Source organism: Nanorana parkeri, unplaced genomic scaffold (assembly GCF_000935625.1).
Source record: "Nanorana parkeri isolate BGI_ZX_2015 unplaced genomic scaffold, ASM93562v1 scaffold8, whole genome shotgun sequence".
Taxonomy (NCBI): Eukaryota; Metazoa; Chordata; class Amphibia; order Anura; family Dicroglossidae; genus Nanorana; species Nanorana parkeri.
In genome coordinates this window covers 2,412,892-2,438,223 of record NW_017306276.1, presented here as the reverse complement: position 1 = coordinate 2,438,223, position 25,332 = coordinate 2,412,892, and the positions used below count along the sequence as shown (strand labels likewise).

Genomic DNA, 25,332 nt, shown 5'->3' with positions numbered 1-25,332 from the left:
GTCCGGGCTAAAAGGAATGTTCCAGATTTTAAATGCACCAAAGTAAGTTTAGGAAAGATTTGATTGATAAAACGCAAGATACATATTGCCTTTAATAATACATATGTATTGATATCACTTCTGCAAAAAAATGGTCATGCAAAAGTCGATTGTCAGCCAAGTTCAGGTGTTTTAAATCTAAATTGCCAGCATTCAACCCATATAGAAGAAAGCCGGCCGCGTCCCCTCTCCCCCCAACTTTCAGACCTCGGAAAGGTTGTCTCTGATATTACTAAGAAGTGAGTATGGAAATACTAGAAATACTAGAAGTGAGTATGGAAATACTCACTTCTTTATTGAATAGGTTGGGGCTATGTTGCACATTATGTTGCCATAGGCAGCTGAAACCATGACACCATTTTAACAGTCTGGATCCCTTGGGTCATGTGATCAGTTTTGTAAAAACTAAAGCTAGATATGTTACTGGAGACAATATATGATCTGCTTTGAATGCAGAAAATATTGATCAAATGTACAAACACCAAACAAAAGAAAGATTATGTACAGGGTTATTCAGAAAAGGGTGAAGAGTTTGTAGAAGGAAGGAGAATTGAACAATAGGATAGCATAGCTGAACTGGAAAGTGAGCTGAATTGCAGAATTTTGTCCAGTTCAGCTATTTTGGCCTAGATTGTTCACGTCTCCTGTCTTCTCCAGACTCTCCACCCTTTTGTGAATAACCCTGTATGTATCCAATACTTTTACTGTAAACCAGGAATGTATATTCTTGCTGAGGGATGTCTTAGTGATCTGAATGGGGTAATTCACTACTAAGAGGAGGGTGTGTGGAGTAATGTAAATTCAGACTACTCCTTGTCTTTACATCTCAATTCACAATTAGGATGTATGCTGCAAAATGGAGCCCACCCATGGCTAGGTGAGAAATACAAACAGTTTATGTTAATTTATGAGTCAGTCTGACTTAGTGTACATGGTAAAAGCGAATATAACATTGCCCAAGGGGATAAATTATAAGACAAATATGATCTGTCAGGGTGCAAATATTCACCCAGTTCTTTCTTATTCTCTGTTGACAATGCACTGGTAAACAAAGCTTTCCAATGAAATGTCTGGTTTGGCCCTTATTTTAGTATTAACAAAACAGCGTTATTCCCTTAATTGACCTATATGACTTATCTAATCTTAAGCTTTGTGACCCGTGACATTTTGGACATTTATTGGCTGTACCTCAAAATTATATTTAAAGTCCCACAAATCCATGGCATGTGTATGAGAATAGTGCATCTAGAGCTAAAACTTACTTTTTTAGTATTAGAGTAGGGAAGGCCTCACACCACCAACAGTGCGTTCCAGTCGGATTGGGTGGCGGGATGCACTGGATCGCATCCCGGCCAGCTCCCTGCGTTCAGGGGAGGGAGGGGGCGTGGTGGTGCATTAAAGTCAATGACACCGCAGCCATGTCCCCCGGCCACAGTGCGGTCGCCCGCACCCGAACGCGTGACACACCAATGCCTGCGTTCCGGTCAGAAAAAATTCTGCATGCACTATTTTTTTTGACCGCACCGGAACGCAGGCATTGATGTGCCACGCGGGTGGTCGCACTGTGGCCGGGGGGCATGGCTACGGTGTCATTGACTTCAATGCACCGTTATGCCACCTCCTGCCCCTGAATGCAGGGAGCCGGCCAGGATGTGATCTAGTGCGTTGCGGCACCAAATCGGGCTGGAACGCCCTGTTTGTGGTGTGAACTAGCCCTAAAACCCATCAGGTTTTTTTTTTTTTTGCATTGGAGATTTTCTCTTCACTTCCTGTGTCAGACACACAACAAGAAAGGAGTGAAAGGAGGCTGAGCTCTTTTGTTTTGACATAGCAAAAGCTTTTGATAGTTTAGAATGGAGTTTTTTGTGGGCAGTTCTTAAGTCTTTTGGTTTTGGTCCTAAATTTATGAGGACCATAAACACCAATAAAGTGTTATACACTAGACTGACAGCTAGGATTCGGGTAAATTCAATGATCTCAGAACCCTACTCATTGCAGAGCGTTACAAGACAAGATATAGACAAACGGTATCCTTATCTGCTTCTCACAAATTGATTCGATTGAATATTTTCCATCAAACTTATTGAACCCTAGAATTTCTTTTTAAAATTGATTCTTAGTAGATCTGACTCAAAATGCTCTAAATGTGGGGTAGAACCGTGCTCACTGATACATTTGCTCTGGCGCTGTCCGAAATTAGTAAGATACTGGGAATCTATATTAAGTTCTACAAATTGAATTCTGGAGGTCAATATACCTTTCACCCCCCGTTGTTTTTTTTCGGGGTCTTTTGCCACTCTGAATGGGAGGGCTATAGGGTGTTGGCTGTACAAAGAGCTCTATTGGTGGCACGTTGGGGGCTTATACTTAAGTGGATGGAAGCATCTCCTCCATCCATGGGGGAATGGGTGATAGAAATGAATCGTTTAATTAATTTAGAAAAACATATTTACCAACATCGGGTACGCCGGATAAATTTTTAAAAATTTGGGGAAAATGGTTATCTTCTCAGAAATATTCTTTATCTCTATAGATTCCTTTATCTACATGACTTTGATTTTTTTTGTTTTGTTTTCTCTTTTGCTACTTTGATAATATCATGTCTTATGTAAGAAGATAAATGCTGGAGTCTGGTCAACAAATCACCTGTGCTAATGTGTTATATTATGGTATATTCTGTATGGTAATCTGAATTGTCTGTGGTTTGTATATTTGTTTTATTATCACTGTATTTGGGTTTTTCTTTTTTTCTCTTTTTGATTTTTGTTATGTATAAAGCTCAATAAAAAGTAATTGATTTAAAAAAAAGAAAATCTCTCTAAAGTGAGGGGAAACCCCTTTTAAAAGAGCTTTTACTGGAACACATTAAAAGATGTACCCTCACCTCCTGTTGTGATGTATTTAAAACATTTTGTTATTCCCATTATTTTCTGGCCTTGTAACAATGGTCTCTAGGACAAACAGGGAGGGTGAATCTCCCCAGCTGGGACACATGCAGCAATAAAAAAGATTATAGGGGTTCTAACCTTTCCCTAAAAAGTTTGTCTAGAATTACACTTTAATGTCCATCCCTCTGGAAGGGCAGCCATGCATGTGAAAATCTCTCAAAGGTACACTGAACGTGGCCAATTGGACTTGCAGATGTAGTGAATTGCTTGCTAAATTTTTCCATGAAAAGAATGGAAAATATTTATTGTCAGTTAATTGTCACAGCTGCCTATGTATTGTCACAAATGTCCTATATGTGTCATATACTGTATATAAAGATCTATATATATAGATCTATATACATAGATCTATATATATATAGATCTATATATATATATATATATATAAATACACACACACACATACATACATACATGCATACATATATACATAGATACATACAGTATTCTATTCGTCTTTATCTTCTTGCACAGCAGTATGTATTTTAGATCTGTTAAGTGCCTTGTGAAATTTCTATCAGAGCAGTAAATTATATTTCCATTGATATTACATTTAATGAAGTTATAATTTACCTAGTTTAAACGCCAATAAATCATATCTATAACATATAAAATAATAACATCTACTTTTCACACAAGTAAAAGTGTAATTTTTTAATCCAAGTCAGGAATGGCAATAAAATGCAGTTAGTAGCTGATCCCTATCAGTGTCTGGACTGTCTGATTGACTAAGTGGTGATTTGGATTGCTAATATCCTTGTGAATTGGAACAAGTGTCTGAAGGAACTCATCACACCTGGGTGATTATCCCATCACTTTCAGGACAAAACAATGACCCAAACTGTGCACAACCGCTTAACATGTTTATTGCATACATTGACTGTGGTGGCTTACAGAGCAGTCTAACTTTTCTGCAATATAAATGGTATAAAAAAAAGTAAACAGGTGATGGATTCAGAAAAATTATCATGACATCATTACCACAAAGCCTTTATATTACACCTAAGTGGATTCTGGAATTCTTCAACTTATTGATAATTATCAGATCAATCACAATCTTAATGCCCTCTTTATATGCTAATAGTGACAGCTAGAGGCTATTAAAACACAGGGAAAGCAGTTGGTTATCTAAAGAGGCAAGTTAGGATTGCATCATCAAGAAGAGGGGACACTGATAATAAAGACTGCATAATATTTTAATTTAGAGGAACTTCAATCAATGACAGAAAGGTAAAACTGTCATTAAATCGTTTCTCTTTTCTACAGAAAATATATGATTCAATGCAGAGGTGTAATTGCTAAGAACTGGCAGAGAATTCAAAATAAAGCCACGTTTTCAAATTAGGGTAAAAATATCATAATGCACCCCATTTCTCTACTGCTCTCTCCTAAGGAAACGCTAATGCAAATGAGCAACTTACTAGGGGCAATCAACAGGCTTTTTTTTTAAAAGCAGGTCAAACGCACCTGCAATTCTGAACGATCTTAGAACTGCCTTAAGGTGCCCACACACCTTGCGATAATCGTACAATAATCGTGGGAAATCCCGCAATCGTACGATTATCGCAAGGTGTGTGGAAGGCGTGCGACCTCTGCTACTGTAAGGTCGCACGACTTTTATCTTAGGAACATGTTCAAAAACCAGCCGAACATTGTACGATTTTCGGCTGGTTTGTGGCATGTTCGCAAAATAAAAGCCCATAGGAAAGCCTTGTGATGTATTTTGGCTGCAGCAGCCAAACTGAACGGACTGCATCACAACTGCATATGGTATGAACTAGCCCTTAAGCTCATGTCAAAAGCATGCTGCACTGGTGAATTGAAGCCTGTTGACACAGGCCCTTATGCTGGGTACACAGGGATCAAATTTATGCTGAATTGGCTGAAAATTTGATGTGTGGGTAGCCCTATCTCCTAAAACAAAAGCCAAGAGTTAGATTGACTCTGTCCACGAGATATGGTGGAAAATTGTCGGGCAGACATTACTTGCGGCCGCTGTCAGAATACAAAGGGCACAGCAGGAGATTTGTCAATACAGACTGTTATCGTGGATAGAGGAATCTATCATATTTCATGTAAATGTACACTGAGGGTCTATTCATACTATTGCTTTGGTAAAATGCATATTAATGCAATGAATAATGTGAATGAGGCCTGAAGCTGGCCATACACTGTATGATATTTCTCGTTCGGTTGACAATTTTCAACTGGTGACCACGGAGTGGTGCCTCTGATCTCAAACTATTATGCAGATAAGGACTACTGATTCCTGTGACTATTCTTACTTGAATACTGGTCCTTGGTCAGTGACTCAAAGTATTGAAGCTGGAGGGTCAACATAACAGCTAGGCAACTAGCACTTTTAGAAGAGGCAGCCACCATATTTCTCTCATGACAGTCCATAGATAAGTGATGAAAGGATGTGTCACTTGCTCTTTATATCACTTGGGAATCCAGCAACAAGATATATGCATCCTATACCTGTTACCCAATGTTTAGTGGTATATGGGAACTCACCGTTAACTTTTTGTTTTGATTTTGATTTGGATAGAGTAGGAGAGTGGGGGAACCACTGTCACCTTTTTATGATCTGTGTTATATTTGGGAGAAATCCCCTCCTGACAGGTGTCAGAGAGAACAGGACAATCTCCTCAAGTGGGACAGAGACACCTTTCAAACATTTTTGGCAGATTATGATGATAATTCAACCACTGTAAAAAAAATCCAACTGGTGAGATGCAATATAAATGTTTATTTTCGTCATTGGTCATTTAAAGAGTTTACAATTTAGCCACCTGGGATTTGTGTAAAATGTCATTGTGTAAAAAAAAGTTTTACCTGCAGACATATTAGGAGATTTAGGAAATGTGTCAACGTAATTAGTAAATTACTTTTACTGTGCAATGAAAACACACAATGTAACACGTAGCTAATGTACCTGTAATGCTGTGCTCTTTATATTTTCACCGTAGGGGGCTACCACCAGCAGCTTAAATGTGGTCAGTGAAATATTTCTATACCTCAAGGTCTTTCTAGTGCTACACACCATTATTACCTTTTGTATGATTATTTCTCTGTAAATCATAGTGTTATATAAGCAGCTCGTTAAAAAAACAAACAAACAAACATTAATATCCAAATTACCTGCAAAGTGGTTCTACATGGTCTCTATCAAGAAAATCATGGTCCCGTTTCACAGATGTGATGTCAATTGGAAACTGAGAATCTGGAAATAAAATGGAGTGGATGAAAACATTTCAGCCTTTCAAATCAATGTATAACTAGCAGAAGAACATAGGTAGGAAAAACCACACAGAATTACAAAAATGTTCCAGCACTCTATTCATCTAGTCTGTTAAGGTTCTCATTTATCCAGGTCATGGTATATCTGTAAAAAATAAGTCAAGGCAACTGGACTTGCTGTATTTTTCTTGAAGACCTTTCACTGGTCATCTGACCGGCTTTCTCAATTCATAATGACTTGTACATTCCCAGAGAATTTTTGTACAATCATTCTGAATTGAAAAAGACGGATGACCAGTGAAACGTCTTCAAGAAAAATACAGCAAGTCCAGTAGCCTTGACTTATTTTTTACAGATATCTATTCATCTAGCCAACACAGAAAACGTAACCATAAACGTTTCTAACATTCAGGTCCCTTCACACCAATCAGGTCAAATGCGGCACATTAGGTATGGTACCTTATGTAGTTTATTCATTTGAATGGACTGCCGATGCACAACATTGGACCTAAAATCAGACCTGCACTGTTTTTTTAATGCAGCATAGCACTTTACAAGGTAGTAGTGCACTGCTATGCAGGTGCGTTGGTTTACTGTATTAGGAAGCCATTCAAAAAGAATGACAATGCAAAACACACCGCAGTGATTTCATTTTGGTAACATGCATTATCACAATGCATAGAAAGTGAGAGCGGACAAAGGCTGAAAACATGTTTTTTTGCTTCATTAACAAATACATGTGAGGCCTCAAGCACACGAAATGTGATGGCTAGCTGTACGCTGTGCTGAGGAGTTTATGTACTGGCCAAGGAAATAAAGGCAAAGTTTAATACAGAGGAACAATGTGGAAATGTCACAAAAAGTCATGCAGATTAATGTTTTCACCTATGAAGGACATTTAATCATATAAAAGACCAGTAAGCCATAAAATGAATTACATGGATAAATGGCACTAGCAGCTCTCCTCCTCTTCATTGACATAAATGTGTAGGCTCAGAGGAACCCTTTGAACAAGGTAATATTCTACAGCATTATGAAGATTTTCTATCCTTAGAGCAGTCAGATCATCATTCAAACCATCCTCTAAAACAGGGGTAGGCAAACTCTGACCCTCCTGCTTCTGTGAAACTACAAATCCCATTAGGCATTGCAAGTCTCTGACAGCCTAGCCATGACTCCCAGAGGCAGATGCATTATGGGGTTTGTAGTTTTACCACAGTTGGATGGCCAGAATTTGCCTACCCCTGATCTATAATGTAAGTCTATACTCATACAGCTAACTTCCTGTCCAATAAAAGTCAAGGTGCCAAATGGCAATGATAAGCCGTACTTAGTCTAACAAGTTCACTCACAGAACAAAAGACTGCATGGCAGAGATAATTACTATGTCCAATATCTCAAATTCTTTTACAGTTATGGGTACCATGGCTTGGTAATGCAAAATAACTAACGATTCCGTTTTACTAGTCCTTTATTGTGAAGCTCTATTCAAATCCTTTTCTAATGTTTTGGATAGAGTGGGGAAAATTATAACCTCTTCCCGGTTTTTATTGCGGCATCCCATCTTGGCAAGATTTTGCTAAATTTTTTGTTGTGTCATTGGCACAGGAAGTGTCTCTCTAATGGAAACAATAACTGCAATAACAAGGGTGGAGAAACGTTAGAATCTTTTCTAAAGTTTTTGTTAATGTCTGGGTCCCCTATAAGATTTTATAATTGTGTCGCAAGGAAAGGAAATTAGGGGGAATTTCTCCAATGGGGACACAGATAGCTAATAAAGCTGGTGTTCTACCTTAAGATACTTACACATATTACATATATCCGGCCTATGGTGCTTATATGATTGAAACGTTTGTACAACAGTTAAGCTTCTATGGTTTACAAGTTGCCTTATCTAATCACTTTTGCTTAGTTATCTTAAAGGAACATTTCTTGGAAAAAATGGAAATGTTCCACCATCGGTAGTTTGTTCTAGTATCAGTGATAGTGGGAAAGTGGGAAGTGGCTCACATTCTATCTGAGCTGAAGAAAACTGAAGAGCCACAGCACATTACCAGATGCGGTGACCACATGGGCAAGAAGCACTGATTTGCAAAGTGGTAATAGAGATCACAGCTATATCTTGAGCCAGATACTTTGAGAATATTTTCTCCTACCTAGGCCTTAAAGGGAGGAACAGAAAGGCTTGTGGGGGCATAGGGGGAACATAAATACTGGATTGGTCTACAGACAAGCTAAATTTAACTTTATAGAACAGTTTTACTATTATGAATTATCACATTGTGTTCTAGACTTAATAAAAAATAGACCAGGCAACCTTTTATAGACTTTTAAATCTATAGCACTTCCCTGTGTAACGTGCTGTAACATTTCCAAGTTCTCTAACAGGTTTATAGAAGTAAATATATAGGTCTCACGGCTCATTTAGAAAAAGTCCAGGGAAGAAAAGTGTCATAGAAGTGTTAAACTAGAAATTGATCATTTATGACTTTTTGTATTATGTGCATTTTTTGCTACACTCACCATGCTGTAGTGTGAACTCCATTGCAAATAATCCATTAACCAGTTCTCTGCTGGGGTGGTCTGCCACTCACAAAAAGCCAGCTTTAACCAGCAGGCATAGTTTGGGGCACCTTTATTATTTTGGTTATTACATAAATATTATTACAGAGTACACACTGTTACTACTGTAAGAAGGGCTGGGTGGTCCAAATGAATAGGATATGCTGTTCACAGACTTCCTATGTTTTTAGTGGCTGGCATAATTATGGTTTTATGCTCATAAAATCAGTCTTCCCCAGGTGTAAAGTGGAATAAAACAGAATGATGTCATGGCTGAAATACATGGTACATTCCATCACAGGAGCTGTTACCTTCATAAAGCTGTGCGTACTGAGGAAATCCAGCAGCCCGCAACCACTCACATGCTTCCTTCGCCTCGAGCTCTGAAAATAAGAACATAAAATGAGTGTATTGCCCGGCCAATCATGCAAGAACACCATAAACATCATCTGAGATTATCCTGTGAAGTAATTACAACTAACAAGGAGAATGTACCTTGAGACTTGAAGAGGAAAAAGACCACAGAGCAGGAGGGTGCTGGTGGACAGACTGATAAGGGATCGGTTTATTTACACCACATATAGACCATACCTGTGCAAACTGCACGAAGAGAGTCAGCAAAAGATCTGAAAAGGACTTATCTTTTCAGAAATAATATCTTAATAGTCAGGTAACATTGGTTGGATCACCACTAACTTCATTTTTACTGGTATTTATATAGCACCATCAATTTACACAGTGCACATTCACATCAGTCCCTGCTCTCAAGGAGCTTACAATCTAAACCTATCTCACATGCATGCATACAGGGCTAATGTTAGACAAGAGCCAAATAACCTTTCAACATGTCTTTGGAGTGTGGGAGGATTTGAACCAGGGACCCCCAGTGCTGCAAGGCAGAAGTGCCAACCACTATGCCACTGTGCTCCCATCATAAATCATTCATGCGAGTTATACATGTGGCAATTTTGGAAAATGTCTAAGGCCCCATTCACACTGGATCCGTTGCGTTACCATCCATTTTTTTTAAGGATGGTAAGGCAAGGGCAACGAAAAATAAATGGGTGTCAATGGGACAGTTCTGCGCATTGCTGTATGTCACAGTGAAAACGAAAGTGGAGCATGCTCTACTTTTTTCTCAGCAAAATGCGCAAACGCATCAGAAGCTATTGTAGTGAAGTATGTCCACTCAGGACATGTTATTTCACATAAAGCTTGCAAAAAGAAAAATAACACAATGGAATGCGATGTATCGGAAGCAAATTGGAAGGTACAATCCCAAGTCAACGGACTCTGAGTTGAGCTTTCGGTACCTTCTTTTAAAAAAATGTTTTTTATTAATTCTTTATTGTCGCACAGATAGCATGTACATGTTACATACACATACAGATACAACTTGATCAATTCCAGTGAAAACATAAAAAACATCTGTGTAGGTATCTGAACACATCCATCTGGGTAACCATACTGTGTAGACATATAGATATAGGACAGGCGGAGTCAGGACCTCCCCGAGGAGTCCGCATGCTTCGCAGGACTTCCGACGGAGAGAACCGGTCTCCCCCCTCCCCCAACGAAGCACATGGTATTAGACAACTTTTCGCTACATGGTCTTGTGGTAGTATAGCTGCGCGTCCACCGGTGGTATAACAGTTGGATACCGTGGAGGCCTGGGAGGGAGGGGAACACACACAAACTAGGGTGGGGGAGGGGGTGAGACAAGACACGACACATAGAGAATGAGAAGAAGGGAGGGTGGGGGTCGGGTGAGCTTTGGGTACCTTCTGATTTTGGTGTAAATGCACCCTAAATGCTTTCAATTAAAAAAAAAAGATGGAAAAAGTATGGAATTTCAGGGTTCCAAGCAATACGCCATCCATTGTTTCAATTCTCTTCAAAGCCACTGCAGCTCTAGTTGAAAGCTATTTTTGATTGATTTCCACCCTAATTTTGATGACCATAAACAAAGGAAACTATGAGTGGTAGATTGCTGTGAACCATTTCAAGGGCTACTATCAAAACATATTGAGGAGCATTTATCAAAACTGGAGCAGTTGCCCATAGAAACCAATCAGTTTACAGCTTTCATTTTTTTAAAGCTTGATTGAACAAAGAAGCTATTCTTCCATTGCATCCTAAAACTGTATATGGTTAATACATATACTAACAACAAAACTATTTTCAAAAATATTAATTTGTATTACTGGAGAAAGCTGAGTGTTATTCATATTAGTTCAAAGAATTGACAGTGCAGCAAGTCTCAGTAGGCTTTTTACCATAGCCACACTAGAAGGTTAGACAGAGTATGACTAGTCTAGTTGAGATGTGTTGAAAAGCGGGTTAGAGGAGAAAGAGATCTACAGGTAAAATGGTTTGTAGCTTTCATTTTCATTTCTCCCTCTTCCTCCACACACTAAAAATGAATGGCCTTCACGATGATCCCAACAGGACCTATGCTCTTTATTGCTCCCTCTCTCATATCACAGCTCTGTAGCAATCAGTCAGAACTGCAAAGTCTGTCTAGAGGGATACAATAATATTAACCCTTCTTTGCCAGTTGGATTGAATTATTATTTTTTTATTGGCTGGGGTGGCCTGAAGGTGCTTGCATTTACTTGCAGCAGCCTGCCAAACCCTCCTGACATGGCTGAATGCTGGAGTATTCCAACAATCAAAGATTTGGCCCCTCTTAATAGTGCCCAGGTATGCCCACCTTTTCCTGTTGCACATTCCTATTGGCCAGTGAGACTGCCCATTATGGGCCACTAGGACCATGTGGGGTGGGGCGTACGGGCAATCTCCAACACTACCTTGTTAGTGCTTTGCCTGTTACAACAGCCAGGGTCTCTGTTTTAAATGAAGAGGTTTGGGAGGTTGATGCCACTGCAGTGTTTTTTTACCCCAAGACAGAGTCTCTTCAATGTAGCGTGCGTACAGAAAAACTCTTATTAAAGCTGTTTGAATCAAAAGTTCAGCTTATGACATTAGTAGAACTCTGCGTTTCATAAATTGAGACAAAATTGTTAAATGGTTATATTTAGAGGTATAAACCAATCTGCCTTTAGAAATGTTTTATTTACGTAGAGTTTTTTCTAATACTGATCCCGATGGGAGTAAGGGATGTTGGATTCTTGATTTCAAGAGGCCTAAACCTTAGGCCTGATGGGCTAAGCTTTTTATAGTTCTTAGTCTCAAATACCTCTTCCTCAGCATAATCAATGCAAAGTCAGGGGTGAGAACACACAATTTTACAAGACATATTTCTATCTGCAGGGATACATTTCAGCATACAGTAGGAGACATAAATGTAAGACTAAGCACTGGCTCTCCAGTATAAACACATGTTTAACACAGACCTTTGAGTTTTGACTAAACACATTAACAATAGTTAGCTGGGCCAATCCGAGCAATCCTTTTGTTGGCCCAGTGTGGTGTTTTTACTGGAAAGCCTCAGCGCCAGCTCATTAGTCATTATTTACATAGACGGCAGTTTAATGCCTTGGCCTCTGTAGCCTTTGTAACATTGAAGAGGACACACAGTTCTTATAGAAGGAGAAATACTCTGCAGATAGATGCAGAAAAACACATCTGCATCCCAAGGTAACATGAGTGCTGTAAGATGTCACAAAGGAAACCAATTCCCCAAGAAGATCTAAGGTCTAACTCCAGAAAAACGTATTTTTTACTTTTGGATGAACTGGGAAAGAGTAAAAAATTCTGCCAAATTTTTATTTCTGTCTATGCCTCTAGTGGGACGATTTTCCTTGTCCCCTTGACACCTGTACAAGAAAAGGAGGCTGCTGTTGTCTCCAGGTCAGAAGGTCACATAGGAAAGGCAGCATTGGACGTTCTAACCCTTCCCTAGTCTAAGTGTTTTTGGTTTTCTCATGTCCCTGTTGGAGAGATATCCCATCATTTCCAGCCATGACAGCAATGGGTTTCTTACAACATGTTAAATGGTAAATGAAATGTTATTCATCGTAGAAGAGACAGTCACCCGCACACCAAGGGTGCTGGAATGACGTGCGGTTGGCGCAGCAGAAATTCAAACGTAGAAGAGATAATCACCCACACACCAAGGTCCAATGCTTCAATTCGTCCTTTTATTGACGGCAGACACACATGGCATCACAAGTATGAGCAACGTTTCGGAAACCTACCGAGGTCCCTTTATGAGGCAAATAACATGTTGTCACTATGTTATTTTCCTGAAGAAGGGACCTCGGTAAGTTCCGAAACGTTGCTCATACTTGTGATGCTATGTGTGTCTGCCATCAATAAAAGGACATATTGATCCATTGGACCTTGGTGTGTTGGTGACTATCTCTTCTATGTTTGAATTTATGCCACGCCAACCTCACGTGATTCCAGCACCCTTCCACATACTACAATGGGATTCTGATCTGGTGTGCAATGGGATATATTTTTATTGTTCAATTTTATTAAAGGCACTTTATCATACCCAATAATTTTAGTAAGTGCTCCTTTTGAATTACTATTGTTAGTTATCCTAAATGTAATGGCTTTTTGTTTTATGAATTTCACCAGCTAATTGCATGAGAATATTTTATGCATGCTCTAGACTTGTGGTGAACAGATGATCTGTTGGCGAATAGGTGATGTCTAAAAGGTCCAATTGTTTGATAGAAACCCGTCAACTCCTCTATGTATGCCTACTATTACCCACTATACAAAGTTAAATTCAGATGGTTACACAAGCTACATTTAAAGATAAAGGTCTTTTTTTTGTGTGTAAATTTGAACATTTCAGTTTACAAAAACAGGTGGGCAGTTCAAAACGTTATAAGGAAAAAGGCCAAAGGGGTTTCTACACATCAAACCAGCATGGAGTTGACAATAAAGCACATCTGGTAGATACGGTCTTCTGAGCATGAAGTGACAAAGAAAAACATTAATTGGAATATAGTAGCATGGCGTACATACATATAATTTCTACTTTTGCCTGGGCCAAGAGTAAGATCTGGTAACACCGTGCCTGTTAAGGGGGGGTAGGGAGGTCAATAAGGTAGGTTTTGTGGAGGAGGGAGACATAGAAAAGCAGAGCAAGACAAGGTAAGGAGCTATAAGCGAAGAGTGGGAGAAGGGGGTGGCAAGGACTAGTATGGAGAAGAAAGAGCAGAGCATTGGGGAAGGGCATCACTGCACTGCCTTGATAGTGTCTCACTTAGCCTTAAGATAACTGGGCTTGAAGCTTTGAACCTAATGACAGAGTCTCTTTAACGTAGGCGGTGTGCAGAAAAACTGCAGTGTCTTCAAAGTACGGTAGTTCCAGCTTTGAGGCGCTTAATCAATGCTTTTGGTTGGAGTTGCAGAGGTAAACCTGGACAAATATTACATTCTATGTGCATGTTTACATGCATCAGAATGAAGAAGAACTTCTACTTTGCTTGAGGCTTATGTGTATTCAGCCTTTCAGGCATCATAAGGAGCACAGCAGCACTAGGAACACATAGCAAGCTTCCCATTTTGCCTTTTATGCGTGAAAACTCAATTTTAAATCTTTATGAGACTTGTGTACATGTTCTTATGGGAACATTTTAATTGCCCAGACCAACCAATCAGCTTCATTGATTATTATTATTATTTTTTTTAAACTGGTCTACAAAAATGATAGGTGGAAGCTGCCTGGTTCCTTTACCTTTTTTATGTCTCGGGACCTACTGTGTTATCTGTGGGTTTAGAATACAGATATTAAGTACAGTAAAACGTTATAAATGATAACTATCAAGCCAAAAGTTATAAATTATACCTATCAAGCCATTTCAACAGCTCATTTAGTAACAATTACAGAGCTGGGTATAAACATTAAAGTGAAAAATGGAACTCTCCCTAACGTTATGGTAATTTGTGTGGTCATTATAGTAATTTGTGTTCTGCTTCACTCATAAGACATAATTATAACCAAGCCAGGCAAAGTTGCCTACACAGTTTTGGACTTAATGAGGGTGATCTATTATTAGTATCACAGATACAGTTTTCAAAGCACTCTCATAATCGGACCATTCAAATAATGATTTCATTTAACCAACAGAAAACAAATCCACTGACTGTAAATCTTTTGCTTTTGGATTATGAAACTGTTACAAAGACCCAGTCCACCATATCTCAACAAGGGTTGGGTCATGCAGAATACCAATGTTAACATGTCATTTTATTATACAATTTGCATGCTGCCAAAAGTAAATTGGGCATATGCAGAAATCCTGGCAGAAAAAAAGTTTTTTAGTTGGCTGTTATATATTGAATTTTTACTGATGTACAATATACAAGAAACAAACCCAGAAGCAGCATGATCAGCAGCATTGCATTCCTATTCACCCACTATTGGCTGCTCACTATGTCACTCACCTCTCTACAGAAACTACAGATCCTCCCAGCAGCCTGATATTACACCAGAAATAACATGGAGGGCAATGCAAAACATTATTTAGAAACACTGTTGGGAAAAATTTCCAGCTCCGACTAAACTATTTAACCCATAGGAACTTACTGGGTGTGGATTCATATTATAACAATACAACCTTAACCAGTTGACATCCGCGGTGTTAAACCCCCTTCCCATCCAGGCCATTTTTCAGTATTCAGCGCTGAGGTACTTTGACTGACATTTATTCCGTCATGCAACGCTGTACTGAAATGAATTTTATACCATGTTTTGGGGACCGATCGAGCTTTCTTTTGATGGTATTTAATCACCACTGGGGTTTTTATTTTTTACTATATTAAGGGAAAATTACCGAAATTTTTTTTTTAAAAACTGTTTCCCCTATATTAAATGATAAAACATTTATTATTACCCAATTTTTTGGTAAAATATAAAAGATGGGGTCACGTCGGGTAAAAAGACACTAAACATGTCAAGCCTTAAAATTGCGTAAAAACCTCAAGAAACGATAATACCCAAAATTGGCCATAGGCGACGCTTTAAAAGCTGTTACCGCTCATCAATTTAGTGTTATCAGTGATTGATGGCCCTAAAATGATTGCTCTCACTGCGACGTTCGCGGCGATATGTAACGTGTGAAGCGCAATTGTCGTTTTTGCGCGCTGGGGCACCGGGCGCGTATTTACGTTTATAGGTGCGTAAACGTGGGGGTGGGGGACTTAAACATTTTGGGTTTTTTTTTTCACTTTTTTTATATGTGACTTTTATTTTATTTTACTTTTTTATATGTTACTTTTATTTAATTTTTTTATATTTATTTTTTTGCACTTATTGTTATTGCTATTATATAGGGGGATAACAATCCCCCTATATAATAGCAAAGGCACACTGACAGGTCCTCTTTATTGAGACATTAGGGGTCTCTAGGACCCCTAATGTCACCTGTGGACCCCAAAAGAAGCTAATGAAGCAGAGATCTGCGGGCGGACGGCAAGTGGTTAAAGTGACATTAAAGTCACATTTTTTTCCCCTCCCCAAATGTTAAGTAAAACACTTACCTTAAATGATGTCTCTTAATCCGATCTTCCTCTTCTTTCCTGTCCTTTTCAGCCTTCTCTCCAGGGCTGCTGCGGGTCTCCGATCCAGCGCTGACTCCTCTGTGCTTGCTGGTACTTCCTGTCCCAGGGTGTCTGCATGCGGGTGCACACGTCCATATACTTACCTTGCGTCTCTCCTCGTCTCCCGGACGAAAATGCGAACTGCGCATGTGCCCGCCCCAAGATGCTTTGCCCGAGCAGTTTCGGATTTTTGGACGGGATCGCGCAGCAGAGACAGCGGTAAGTTTAAACCGCTTTTAAAGCTTTTTGTTTTTTAAAAACTTTTTACATATATCTATTGGTTGCTAGCAGTAGCTATATGCAAAAAAACTGGAGGGTTTAAAAACCCTTTAAGGCTAGGTTCACACCTAGGCGATGCTGAGCTGTTTTTGCACGATTGTTCATTGAAAACCACGCGGTTTTTAATGCATAGAGATGTCTATGGGACCCAAACCGCGCGACAACCGCCCGAAAATAGCTCCTGCACCTTTTCGCACGACAGGCGATTTTGGTCGCTCAACAAACAACAAAGATATGAACAGCCTCCATTGTCTTCAATGCAAATCTGTGTTTTGTGCGATATCGCGCGACTCAAACCGCACCATAAATCGCCCATAAAAGCGTGCACCGGCCCTCGGTAAAAAAAGAAAAAATCACGTAGCTGCATCTCATTACAGAAATTCTGCAGAGTGATGATTTGAACAAATCTATTTGCAGAGTTGCACAGACGAGGAGGAAAGTCATTACAGTAAGGGTGGTGAGTCACTTCTGCTGTTTCAAAAACACCGCAGGGGCAAACTTCCCCTAATCTACTGCTAGAATATAAAGATAGAAATAAAATAGACATCTGTGCACTATTGCTGCGTATATTACCATTATAGAGCAGCTAGCAGTAGTGTTGTACAGTACACACAAAGCCATACACCATTCAATGCACAACAATAAACAGCATGCGCCTTTACTCTAAAATACTTCAATATTGCTACCAAATATGTGCTTTACTGCAGAGCTTACTTATGTATGCCTAGGCAGGTTTGCTTAAATGTTTTCTGTTCAGTACTATATTTTTTTAAGACGTATTCTTAGTAAAGTGAAGTATTGCATAAGTATATTTCAATTTACCATTTACAACCAGCAGGTGGGGAACTTTGTGCCGGTGTAGGAGTTCTTCGGATAGTATTTTTAGAGTTGTTAAGATAAACATAAATCTGAATGGCTCAGAGGAGAGACCCGCCCCTCTCACTCTACAGGCTTAAATAACACTTTCTTAGTAAGTTAGTCTACAAAAGCTGCCAAAAAGCATGCATGCAGTGCTAGGCTTTTTTTTTTAGAAAGCCCAGTATGCTTTGCAAACTGAGTACAGCCTGCAATCAATGCATATTTTAAAAATAAATAGTTGATACAGATAATAATAATAATAAAAAAAATGAAACAGTTTAAAAGCATGCAAAAAATTAAAATGAAATTAATCAAAATTGTACCCTTTCATCTTAGTGTCAAAATATTTATTTCACTTTCATATAGAGTAGGGAAGTATTATATATCTGGTCAGGTTTTTATTTATGTCACTGCTTGATGAATTCACCCTATTTGTCCTGGCGACCACTGTCTCCAGGAAAGAAAGTGTTGGGAAATCCAGAATTTTACAGTAGTCACCAGAACAGGAATATAACAGAACTACAAAATGGCTCTATAGAAACTTTAAAGTATCCATAAACATGCAAAGTATCTACAGTTTGGGAATACAACAGTGATGAGGTATTGAACATAGTTAAAGTACCTCTATGATATTGAACAGGTGTGGAGAGACATCATGGAAAATATGGCTGTAAGCTCCCATAACCTCTCAGAGATCCTTCTCTTAGGGTAAGGCAGATCATAATGTTGTCCATCATGAAGAGCTGGTTTAGGCCCACTGCACATGGGGAAATGGCATACAGAAACATCGTCCCACCTGTTTGTGTCTTCAGACTGCATCTACAACTAAGGGGAAATGCAGGCTGTAAAGAACATGGGAAGTGGTCACAGCAGCAAAGCATCTTATGCAGTGATCTGAGGTCTGTGTGAATTGCACCATACAGGTAAATGCAGACTGTAACTATATGCTAATGTTCGCATTAAAGCAGCAATGCTGGATGGAAGATGATAAGTCCAGGGTCTCAGGAGTACAAATACACTGATTAGTGTGGAAGGGGGAATCCCCCCCTGCCGCGCTATTGTTTCTGACGGTGACTGATATGCCGCTGTCACAATACCGTAAGAGTGACTGAAGCTGATTGGCTGCAGCCACTGTTCACCAGTGAATCTTCAGCCCTCCTCCTTTGTCCAAAAGTCAAATGAAGAACCAACTTTTTTCAGTTGATGAATGGAGCAGTGCAAACAGGGCTGCCCACTGCTCAAATTTCAGCCGAGTAAGCAGGACTCAGCGATGTATGATCAACTTAAAGATGGACATGAACTATAAAAGTTATCATTGAGCCTGCAAGCTAAACAAAAAACAATCTAACAGATTCCTCTATCCATGCTAAACAGGGAATCTTGCACTGTGGCTATTGCACACATAAGCATTGGCTGCAGTCATGGTTCAGCCAAAAATGTTCGGTCCATTTCATTCACTAAAAGTTGAAGCAGGAACTTTTGTTGAGCAAGCATGGCCACCCACTGTAAGAATTTTGGCCGAGTCACAGTCACTATGGCTAGCCCAGTGTATCCCTATGCTATTTCTGGCCTCACAAAAGCGCAGTCCGTTCCAGACCAGACCAGAACAATACTGCATGTCTCATTTTGTCTGGTCTGGAATGCATAAAAACGCATAAAAAAACGCATGGAACGCACCTGAAAGGCTATTTTAAGCTAAAAAACAAAAAAAAGCTCCAGAACATGGCAAAATCACGTTAAAATTGTGATGTACTGCGTTCCAGTTCTGGTCCAGATGTGGTCCAGAAAATGGTATGAACCCAGCCATACAACTGAAGGTTTAGATACATTTAAAGTGATATTAACCTCAAAAGGTTTTTAAGCTATTTTAAATGCTGATGAAATCACTTACAATGGATGCTGCTCCTTAAAGGAGAATTATGAGGTGAGTGCTTTTCACTCAGCCTCATAATCTGAGCCGACCTGTGACAATGAGCATGTCACATGTCGGCTCAGTAGATCGGGAGGTGAGCGAACACATACTGGCGCTCGCTCACTTCTCGATCCTGTCACTGCAGGGAGCCGTGACAGGGGAGGGACTGGATTCCCCCCTCCCCGCTCCGATCCTGCAGCGCTGACTGGCGGAACGGACGGGGGAGGGGGCGGGTACAGCTGGCTCTGCCTCTAGACAGGCAGAGCCAGCTGTCACTCACGCAGCTGGGCGGATCCAGACATAATTGTCGGGATCCGTTTCAGCTGTAGCTCGTTTCAGCTGTAGCTCGCGGTATACTGAGTTTTGGGTAACGGGAGGACGCTAGTTTGTGTCCTCCCGTTACCCTTCGGAGCACTATGGGGAAAAGCCCTAACCCCATAGTTCTCCTTTAAGGTTTAAAAGTTTTTTTTCCCCTGCAAAATCATCCGGTCCCCTGAGCACTGGCCCTGGAAACCTGTTGAAGGGTGGCTCCTTTCCCTTGCAGGGTCCTATGGAGCCACCCTTGTGTGTGCTAGTAAGCTGTGTGTGTCTCCACAAACACAGCAAGGCAAGCCACTTCCCTCCCCCTGCTCCTCACCCCCTTCTCCCTTTTCCAAGCTAGTAGATGGACAGTTGCTGGAGACTGTTCTGTTACATGTGATCTTGTACTGAATAGAAAGTTCAGGGAAGCTGAGAGAGTTGGAGTTGTTTGGAAACATGATGAGCATAACTATTTGGGCAGAAATATAAAGAAATACTTTGCTGGGCGATTAATATTTGTTCGATCTTGATTCATGATTAAAAAATAGTCTGAGAGTTTAGTACTACTTTAAGTGAACAGTCTTCACTCCTTTATTACGCTGCATTTATCTGTGCCCCTGAGTACTGTTGGCTTGTAACAATACACTGGCTTTGTGCTTGTGAGTTTCATTATCTCCACTTGTGATGAAGTTGTATGTTTTTATATATTTTGAGAAGTCTATTCCTGATGGTTGACGCACACTCAGGAAACTATAAAAGAAACACATGTATTAATAAACATGGGAGTTGACAATAAATGAGGACGGCTCTCCTTGGACTTTGCTGACCTTGACTCTACTATCCGAGCAAAATATTTCCACATTACTAACAGACCTATGAAGTTTCCAAACTCTGAAACTTTTTCAGTGAACTTGCAAAGGCCACAACCTTCTCTGAAATAAATATGTGTGTTGGAAAGTTTCTATCATATCCGTTTTTTTTCATATGGTGTACATTTGAGCATGAATGGAAATCATTTAGGGTCTACAGCAGACTATAAAAACATTAGCAGCCACTACAGCACCAACAGTACCCATCTACCCATCTGTATTATATTTACACTGGTTGGAATCATTGCCCAGATGATACTGGGTATTTTTATTTCTTGGCACTAGTATGTCCTACTTATGCGGCCCTGTGTTTCAGGAAAATCTGCACATGTATCAGCAGGCCTGATTCCCTATCATGTGAATGAAATAAAATACAGCTTCACCACAGTATCACCACAGTATCAAATTAATTACATACCAAGGACCCAGGGACGTGCAGTCAGGGGAGGCAGGTGAGGTTTTTATGGAGGGAAAAGCTGTCAGCTTCAGACTTTTTCTCCATTCAGTGTAGCTTGTTACAGGTTACTTTTAGTAAAGTTGTCCTTTATAGCAGTAACCCCCCCCCCCCCCCCCCCCCACGCCCCCCCCCCCCCCCCCCCATCTGCAACCCCATATATTCTTTAAGCAGGGATAGGGTACTCTATGAAGGACAACTTCCAAGTCACGTCCAAGTGTCTAATTACTGATCTGCAAGAGGTCTATAGCTACCAACAAACAGAGCAATTGAACATTACTCTGTTCCCATTGTATTCCTTTCCAATGTGGCCGATGGCAGCTGTCAGAATGCCCCAATGGAGCTTCCAGCTGATTGGCTGCAAGCACTAGTTTGGCCGAGAATTTTTCAACCTGCTCCTTCGATCAGCTGATTGGGTGACAGGGGCTTCCACTGTGCAAATTTCAGTCAATTCATCAAGAACGGGATAAAATTGGCACCAAATACAGTAGGGTGTACCGATTTCGGTATCAAGTACCAATATTTTTTTTAAATTAGTACTTGACCATATTGAGTACCGATATCGGCATCCCGAGGTGGAGTGGGTCCGGTTTCCCAAGCAAACAGGAATCCGGGCAGCAGGTCATGACCCTCCTCCCGGCTTCCTGATTGGCCGGCAAGCCAGCTTCATGCTCCCTCGCTGCACTGCGGACAGAGGGAGTCTCCCTCTGACCAGAACTTCCGGTATCGAGGTAAGTATCAGAGCATTTGGGCGAGTACGAGTACTTGCGCAAATGCTTATGGGCACCGATACCAATATCAATGCATCTCTAATGTATAGCCTACTTTAGAATTTATAAATGCGCTCCCTGGCCACCCACTGACAAGTTAGAATTGCAGCTAGGCAGGTCTGTTGTGGTTGCAATGCTTTGGTTAGAGGTGCAGCAAACATTATACAGCATGTTATGTTTGGATGGCAGTGCTGCCTGCCAAACAGGACCATTGAGGTGAATGGAAACACGCCGTAACTGCATGCCAAGCATTTGGCAAACGCTTGAGATGTGATTGTGGAACCATAGTTCCATGTAAACTCCCCCTTGGGATCAAATAAAAAAACATTCAGAAGGTAGCAGTATCACCTCTGAAACCACCTCTACCATGGAGGAAAAAGCAATCCACCGTGGATCACTTTTCAGAGGGGCGGTAAACCCACTGCTCATGTGACTGGGTCGTAATTGTGTTGGTGACCATTTTTATGGGTTTCAAGTGTGCCTGTCACCTCTAAACATAGAAGCAGCAGCTTGATAGACTCACTGTTTTAATAAAGCAGCCTTTCACTAGAAAGAAGTGGTGAAGTCACAATGGCATGAGCAACGGAGTGCCGGGGCTTTTTATGTGTATGTTCCTCTGTATAGCTGCCTCCACGGTGTCTCCAGGGTGTGTAGGTTGAAGTTACGCAAAGCTGTGAATAAATTCCGCACAACAGCTCTACCAGTTCCTTATATTTAACTTATATGACATAATGTATAACACTGATATCTTTTTCCTGTTCTGGATCATTACAGAGTACAATATTTATTCTCTCGCTTCCAATTCTGTGTGTATGAGCTGCTTTCCCAGATCACAAGCAATCAGTAGGAATTTCAGTGAAATACATAAAGCAGTCATCCTCATGAGTTAAGCAGAAGATAAACGATTCCAGACTTTGGATGTGATCCACTTTCCCACACAAGCTCCAATGTTTTGTCATCCATATTGGGTAATAACACTGGGATTTTTTCCCCTTCGCTTTACAGCCAATTTTTTTTAAGCTTCTGGCCTCTTCAAAGGCACATGCACCATAACTCCCGCAATTAGTCTTTATCTCCTATCATTCTGTAAAATAAATATTTAACTGCGAGCAGTGATGACTTCGAAGATTTTCCATTTCAGAGTGATCTTGAAAAGGCGTCTAGATTTGATTTGTGTGTGACTGTGTACACTTGTACTGACTCTGTGTGTGTGTGCATGCATGCACGTGAAGCCTGTGCACACTCCTTTTTGTCCAGCTATGTTTTATATGAAATTGTATTTTCTTCTTGGCTTAGTTTAATATTTTCTTCATGTCTTACGCACTAAGGATTAAATTATTCCTGTCCTAAAGAAGCTAACAGGCTATTATTCCAACCGCAGACGGCCCACTGTAGCCAGAAACTTTTATGTTTTTTGGGTTGTGTAAACCCAAATGATTAAAGTGACACTAAACTCAGGAGTTAAATTTTAAAAATGTACCATTTGGCCGTAAATCCTCAAATCATCTCTGAATTGATGCTGACGCTGTCCTTCCTTCTGGAGGGGGGCTACTTTTGTTTTCCATGTTTCTTGTGTGTGTTGTAAAGTAGCCACTGCTCCAAGCTTGCTCCCGTTATGGACTACAATCTCAGGTTTAGTTTACTAATTTGTATTGACATTGTAGTCCATCATGGGAATGAGCTTGGAGCGGTGACTACTTTACAACACACACAAGAAACATGGAAAACAAAAGTAGCCCCCCTCCAGAAGGAAGGACAGCGTCAGCATCAATTCAGAGATGATTTGAGGATCTACAGCCGAGTGATACACAAATAAGGTACATTTTTGTTAATAGTTAAGGTCCTTGAATGTATTTTTAAGTTTTAATGTCTGAGTTTAGTGTCACTTTAAGTGATACCCATTCAAATGCAGGGTAAACATACAAATTCCATGCAGAGAAGTGAACCTAAACATTATACTGCTCTATTGCACATTTTTCTACCGTCATGTCTCTGCCATGTGGGGGATATAAGGTTCCACCAGCTTCATTTCAATTGTCATGTCTGGTGCCCAAAAGGCAATCTGTCTAGACAAAAACAAGGGAGCTGCCATTGCTGACTTGGTTTTAAAGGTGCAGGTTTCAGAAAGGTCATCCTGATCCCAGCTTAACTACTTAGCAAGTCACTGACCCTGGTCAAGCACATGCATATTAGGTGTTTTGACACATGTTATGCCTATCCTTGCTCCAGTTTAGTGACTTACTAAGTAACAAAGGAAGGATGAGTATTACCACCCTGGAGAATAAATGTTCAAAAACAAGCTCCTATCTTCTTATCCTGCCAGGTTCCTTTTAAAGTGAGCTCCATAGGTTTTCCGCTCCTGCTCTCAATTTATTACTAAAAGGAATTCAACAAAAAATCATGGCTACATATGTAAATCTGATAGCTGGGGATGGGGCTGGGATTTTCTGCCAACACTGATTGCACACCAACTTACACTTTAACTGTTTCTTAGGGTACCAGTACATGGGAAGAGGAATGTTACATACAAAGATTACAAAACAGAATCTCAGCAATATAGAAATTTTAAGTGAGTCTATAGGAAGCTTATCCAACATGAACTTTAGTAGGTATTTGCCAAAGATCTAAGGGGCCCCATAAACATTAGATTACAGTCACCCAATCCAGATGTTTTCAACCTCATATCTATGGGAAACCTTTACTTAATAGATCCCTGTTGCAGGAATACCTGTCGCAGCACCTCCCCAACTTCTACGTTTGTATGAAAAGGAAAGCTCTGCCAAACAGAATGTGGCTGTTCATGGAGCCTCTTGCTGAATCCTGTGCCTGAGGATGACTGGATCACACATCCAACTGCCCTCTTAACCCTTTCGCTGCCAAGCCCTCCGGAACATTTTTCAAATCAGCTGGCCAAGCCATTTTTGAATTTTCTGCAATTTTTTCCTATTGGTTTGATTTTCAACTGCTGCGTTGCTAGCGTTTGTAAAAGACCCCCCAAACCATATATTTTCTGAAAGCGCAGGCCCGGTAGAATAAAAAGATGGTGATACTAAATTTGTAGGCCCTGCGATAATTGCGCAAATGTTTCTCAAATTAATATTAAACCAATAAAAATACACAATTCAATTGTTAAAACACACCAAAATCAGTATCCGTGCACAAAAAAAATTATTTTCTGACTAAATCTAAAAGATAAAACTGTATTGAGTTAATAAATAACAAATATTAGCAAATTTGTAATTGCGCCTTTTTGCGAAAAGGTAAAAAAATGAAGGTATGCAAAACTGTAAATAATCGACTTATGTAAAAAATTGTTTTTGTGTTTGTGTTGTGATAAAATGATACAGGTGTATATTTAATTCCAACACAAGGTATCACAACGCATGGCAATGAGTCACAAAGCTTTGCCATGCGCTGCCACAGTTAATTTAATGTTTTTTTTTTAAAGAAAAAAAATAAATAAAAAAGATCATGCACTGCGATGCGTTCTAACAACGCCCTGCAGCGCATGTGCATGGTGTGCACCACAATATGTGAGTGTTATGTGGGGGGAGGGAGGGGTTGTGCTTTTTTT

General features: G+C 40.1%; 1 protein-coding gene across 2 annotated transcripts in view; it reads right to left on the bottom strand.

Annotated features, from left to right (window-relative positions):
• STARD13 (StAR related lipid transfer domain containing 13) overlaps positions 1–25,332 on the bottom strand; it is a 164,031-nt gene that overhangs the window by 25,463 nt on the left and 113,236 nt on the right. For both annotated transcript variants that reach the window (XM_018554336.1, XM_018554330.1), the window contains exons 2-3: positions 9,104–9,175; positions 6,132–6,213 (exon numbers count right to left, since the gene is read on the bottom strand). In XM_018554336.1, the coding sequence (XP_018409838.1) occupies positions 6,132–6,213; positions 9,104–9,175 (154 nt within the window). The remainder of the gene's footprint in view (positions 1–6,131; positions 6,214–9,103; positions 9,176–25,332) is intronic.